Source organism: Hyalella azteca, unplaced genomic scaffold, assembly GCF_000764305.2.
Source record: "Hyalella azteca isolate HAZT.00-mixed unplaced genomic scaffold, Hazt_2.0.2 contig14024, whole genome shotgun sequence".
Classification (NCBI taxonomy): Eukaryota; Metazoa; Arthropoda; class Malacostraca; order Amphipoda; family Hyalellidae; genus Hyalella; species Hyalella azteca.
In genome coordinates, this window is record NW_025943925.1 from 171,402 (window position 1) to 177,716 (window position 6,315).

The window sequence follows — 6,315 nt, forward strand, 5'->3', positions numbered from 1 at the left end:
ACCGAATTCACCGTAGATTATTCAGCAAGTCATTTCTTAACCGAATTCACCGTAGATTATTCAGCAAGTCATTTCTTAACCGAATTCACCGTAGATTATTCAGCAAGTCATTTCTTAACCGAATTCACCGTAGATTATTCAGCAAGTCATTTCTTAACCGAATTCACCGTAGATTATTCAGCAAGTCATTTCTTAACCGAATTCACCGTAGATTATTCAGCAAGTCATTTCTTAACCGAATTCACCGTAGATTATTCAGCAAGTCATTTCTTAACCGAATTCACCGTAGATTATTCAGCAAGTCATTTCTTAACCGAATTCACCGTAGATTATTCAGCAAGTCATTTCTTAACCGAATTCACCGTAGATTATTCAGCAAGGCATTTCTTAACCGGAATTTACCATAGATTCTTCAGCAATTGGTTACGTTATTATAATTAATTTTCTCTGTGTACACTTTGATTATTTTGTTCTATAGTATTCACAAATTAAATTATTTTTCATTATCGTGTTCTATTATTTTATTCTTATTTTCAGAAACCGTTACAAACGTTGGACAAGTTTTCTTTCTGAACAAACATCCGAACAAAGAGACATCATTTTTGCGGTCACCAACACATATACTTTCACCTGCGTCTCAAGAACACCTTTTTTTCATCATCACCTTCATTATCATCCATTTCTCTCACTCTCTCCGCACTCTCATTCACCCTCTCACTCTCACTTTCACACACTACTCTCACCCCACCCACACTATCACCCTCTCATTCACAAAATGTTTTATACAGTTTCTCTATTAACCCGTGCTTGCATATTTCTTTCTGTGTCTCCTTCATTCTCACTTTTCTTCTTTTCATTCACTAACTTTCCACCTGCCATTTTTGTTCCGTTTCCACTCCTATTCACTATAATATGCTGCATCTCAATACTACCACCCTTATTATTTTCAGACAATTATTATCAATATTATCTTCAAAATAAATCAAGTTATCCAACAAACTCTTACAATATCTTTACTTCCCCACGATTTAGAATCGTCATTTTTAGTTTGAAATGTGTAACTTATTTTATCAATTTTGTGCCAGAGCCCCGGACTGCTGTAAAATGCGTTACTACACAATCTAGGAACTCTCTTTTCAGAAGATAAAAAAAAACGCGATAAAAAAGTTTATTTTACCGCGTATTTTGGCCCCAGAGTCGGCGTCATGTGAGCGATGCGTACGCCGATGACCTCGTGAACGCCAGCGCTGCGTAATTGACAGCACGATCTGTACGCCAGCTCACAAACACTGCCCTCACGACCCTCACAACGGGTGAGGGGAGGTGGGAACTCCTCACTAACTTCCTCACAAACAACCATGCAAACATCCCTCACAAACACACCTCGCGATTACGATGCGAAAATCAACGATACGCTTGAATTTCCACACACGCTCCATATACGCACGTTTTAGAACGTACATGTGAAAAAAGTGCACGTAAAATTACTACATTTTTAAATGTAGTAATTTTTACTACAATGCGCGTAAATGCAAACGTGCACTTCCTTTATAAAATCATTACATTTTTACATGTTATGGCGAACCTGGAACTGAATGATTTATATGCTAGATATATATTCTCATATATGCTTTTAACTATATTGAACTCCTCGTGCCATGAAATTCTAAATAAGGTCGCTTAGTTCCGAGCTTCCGAGTTTTCCGTAACAAATTCAACCGCTAATGACATTTGTAGCGATAGTTTTATCTTAGAGACACTATTTATTATCGGTGTAATAGAAGTATAGGAATAGAAATAGTCCACCATAGAATTCATAAACTCATCTTATCGCCTTTAATTAAACAGAATGGTTGAATGACTAAAAAATTCTGCTGGAAATATCTCAGCCAACTCCATTTAATAGCTGTACTGCAGACTGGATGCAGCAAACAAAAGACAAATGTCTTGATCAATAATAAATATAAAAAAATTAATAATAACTTAGAAGTGGGAACTAAAAATTATGGGAACCGTAAAACGAATTTATGACAATGAATAAATATATAACGATGAACAAATGACTTTATACCAAGTTCCAATAGAGCAAAAATACTCTAACTTGAGTAGTCTTTCTCTCTCTCTCTCTCTCTCTCTCTCTCTGTTGTCATGAACAATAATTTGCATCAAAAACTTACTATTTTCAAATGAAAGTGTGCTGAATACTATGAATGTATAACAGATTAAACTTTAAAAGCATTAACTCTGAATTTAATTAATGAATAATACATGAGTAACGTGGGGCGATGATCACTCACCGGATGGGGTGAGGCTGTACTCAGCGATGTCTGGGGAACAATAAACAGATTCTGTTATTATACAGTAATTCTCGAGGCAATCTAAATATTTTTATCGGAAAGTTGTCAAATTTTATAATCTCTTAACAGGACGAAATTTTCCTTAATTTAATCATGATTAATGGTAAAATTTAGCATATTACATCCAATTTATATTCGTTTTAAATTTTGATTTTAAGCCACCACACTACCACACCACACCACACCACAACACAACACAGCTTGTGGCTTATGGCGACACTTGTGGCTTATGGCGACGCTTGTGGCTTATGGCGACGCTTGTGGCTTATGGCGACGCTTGTGGCTTATGGCGACGCTTGTGGCTTATGGCGACACTTGTGGCTTATGGCGACGCTTGTGGCTTATGGCGACACTTGTGGCTTATGGCGACGCTTGTGGCTTATGGCAACGTTTAATTGGCCCAGCCTAAGGCTATGTGTTTGCAGTATCACTAAAGTTAGTACACTTCTGCTAGCCGCCGGTACATCCATCATTACTTACCGCCATTATCTGTTGCTATATTGGCCTCGTGTATAGGCGCTACTGGCCTCGTAAGGACCCAGTAACTCTCTACACGGGGCCAGTAGCTCAATAATTAAACGCAGGAAAAAGTTGGACTATTGGCCCCGCGTACTAGCACCATTAATTATACAAGAATTACCGGCTTTGAAAACAAATCTTTCGACTTTTTGCAAAATCTTAGCAATATTGCAAGACCTGCAATACTATCACCACGTGGCATCTCTGGCTATGCGGACGACGGCATTTCTGGTCTGTCGCCGCAGCTATTGAGAGTAGCGACAATTTTGTGGCGTAGTTAAAACATTTTTAGGAGATACTTAGATGCCACGTGGCATAAAATAATCAAATGCACAGCTCTTTAACTTTGATTATTGTGTTTTTTCGTTTTGCTGCAGTCCAACGTGACTGCGTGATACCCCAACCCCTACAACACCTCAACCCCTGCAACACCCCAACACCCTGCAACACCCCAACACTCTGTAACACCCAAAACTCTGTAACACCCCAACACTCTGTGACACCCAAAACTCCGTAACACCCCAACACCCTGTGTCACCCCAACACCCTGTGACACTCCGACACTCTGTAACACTTCTGTTTGCTCAGAGTCTTCTACTCCCCATGTTCTGCACTTCCATTCCATCCTCTTTCCTCTCTTTCAGTGTCCACTTTCCTCTCTCTTTGGAACTTCCCAACCTCTTTAAAACCCAACTCATAATATACCACGTATATTATTAATTTATTAACGTACCACACTCTTATATGCCACGCAATACTTTCTCTGTGACACTCACCCATTCTTTTGACAATTCCTGACACTCCGGTACACTTCTTCTCTAATCCTATAACACTTCCTTGCACTCAGTGACATATTCACCGCCACTGAGTGACATTTTGGGATTATCTTCTCTCTGACGTGTCGATAATAAGATAACAATATTAAACGTTTGCTACTTTAACGAAAATATTAAACTCACAAACTTATTACCTTCCAATCAGAAAAATGTTCAGCTGGAAATTGGGAGAAATTCGGAATTTAAAAATCGGCTACACCCAACTTACCAGTACTAACATTTCTCGCCCCCTGAGACACTTGATCAACACTCACGGGTGATACTGCGTTGCCCCTCCCCCTCCTCCCCATAACTTCACCCACCTCCCCTTGTCTTACGGCTCCCCTATCCCACCTCCCTCTTATTCCACCTTCCACCACTTCACCCACCTTCCTCCCCGCCCACGCTTGCCCCCCACTTCACCCACCTTACCTTTGCCCCCCACNCATATAAAGGCAATATCCATAGCACGATATAGAAATTATATTTTCAGCACCATATAGGGACCATATTATCAGCACCATATAGAAGCAATATTTTAGCGCCATATAGAGACCATATTTTTAGCACCATATATAGATGCAATGTGTATAGCACCATCTAGAAGCTATATTTCTGTCTCTTATACACATCTAGATGTGTATAAGAGACAGCTCCTACTCCTACGTGCCTTGAGCTCAGTAACCTACTTACTTATCTCCTACTCCTACGCGCCTTGAGCTCAGTAACCTACTTACTTCTCTCCTACTCCTACGTGCCTTGAGCTCAGTAACCTACTTAGTTCTCTCCTACTCCTACGGGCCTTGAGCTCAGTAACCTACTTACTTCTCTCCTACTCCTACGTGCCTTGAACTCAGTAACCTACTTACTTCTCTCCTACTCCTACGTGCCTTGAACTCAGTAACCTACTTACTTCTCTCCTACTCCTACGCGCCTTGAACTCAGTAACCTACTTCCTTCTCTCCTACTCCTACGTGCCGTGAGCTCAGTAATACTTACACCTCTCCTACTCATATGCGCCTTGATCTTTATAACCTACTTACACCTCTCCTACTCCTACGTGCCTTAATTGAGCTTAATCCCACTTACTAATTTGCTACGTTTGCGCTGCTCTCGCTCAAGGCATCGTAGAAAAATGCGATATGGAGAGTTAGAAATCACTCCCATGAAGACTTTAAAGTTGTTATCTTTATATGTACCTCGTAACTAACTCTTTCACGGTCAAGTTACCATATATGGTCACTTGAAATCTCTTCTCAAAAAGCTCAGCTTATCACTTTAGTGTACCTTTGTAAAGTGTAAAACTGTATCACTTTAGGTTTAAGACTAATCAAAGTTATCCTGGCTTTGCCAATATTCAATCATCTGCCCATACATCCATGCATTGCTTCACCCCCTGTCATGTCTAGGAATGATAATATGATCGTTTAAATTTAAGTTTCAACTCACACAATGAAATTCTCGCTTTTTCTGCATTTTTTAACAAGCCAGAAGAAGCAATACCAATTTAGTTAATTTAAAGTAACTGAAGAAATTTAAATAAAATTGCAGCTTGATAGTATTCCTTTGCATATTATTCGAATAATAAGAAAATTTTAATTTCTTTTAGCGTAGCGACCGCTTATTATGAAATTTTCATCTGCAATTTTTTTCCGATAACATTCCAATTTCTATATATTTTTATGCTCGGCCGCGAAATGGTCAAGACTCTTATTTTATATAATGAATTCCGCTGCTTATTTTTCGCCGTTAAGATTTATTAGTATCGCACAAACTTACTTTTAAATGTGGAACATTCCCGCTAAAACAATTTCATTATAGGGCATTGAATTCTATTTCTATACGTAATTCACTTATACAAGTTACAATCGACTATGATTTGCGATTTTGTCTGCTTTATGATGATTCCTTCCTATTACCTAAAATACACATTTTGTGTGATTTCTTGTATTTTGAATTGTGATAAGTTTATGCTGGAATGAAAATTGCTCACATATTATAATTATATTTAGTAATGTTACGAAATAATGCTTGGTGTACATAAGCAGTATAACGAATAATAATCAATTAAATAACAATATTAATCGTGGAATTAACTGTATATGTTGAGTTTTATATTTTGTTCATTGGATTCCATTAACAATAACTAAGCAAATGAATAAAAATTAATGCAATTCCCTAAACCTTGTTAGTAGTAATTTAAATTTTATGTCTTCTTTCCGTAGACTAATGAAACTCATGAATAACAACTTTCGAGTGTGAATGCCATCCCATTGATTCGTTCACTTCTAACTTGCACTTTCTCTCACACACTTTCTCTCTAACACTTCCTCTCTCAAACATTCTCTCTCACACTTTCTCTCTCACACTTTCTCTCTCACACTTTCTCTCTAACACTTTCTCTCTCATACATTCTCTCTCACACTTTCTCTCTCACACTTTCTCTCTCACACTTTCTCTCTAACACTTTCTCTCTCATACTTTCTCTCTCACACTTTCTCTCTCACACTTTTTCTCTCACACTTTCTCTCTCACACTTTCTCTCTCACACTTTCTCTCTCACACTTTCTCTCTCACACTTTCTCTCTTACACTTTCTCTCTCACACTTTCTCTCTCACACTTT

At 38.3% G+C, this 6,315-nt stretch overlaps 1 protein-coding gene across 1 annotated transcript in view; it reads right to left on the reverse strand.

The window, feature by feature from the left end:
• LOC108676489 (bromodomain-containing protein DDB_G0280777-like) overlaps positions 1-6,315 on the reverse strand; it is a 65,889-nt gene that overhangs the window by 51,179 nt on the left and 8,395 nt on the right. The window contains exon 2 of the mRNA XM_018164569.2: positions 2,298-2,327. Coding sequence (XP_018020058.2) covers positions 2,298-2,327 — 30 coding nt within the window. The remainder of the gene's footprint in view (positions 1-2,297; positions 2,328-6,315) is intronic.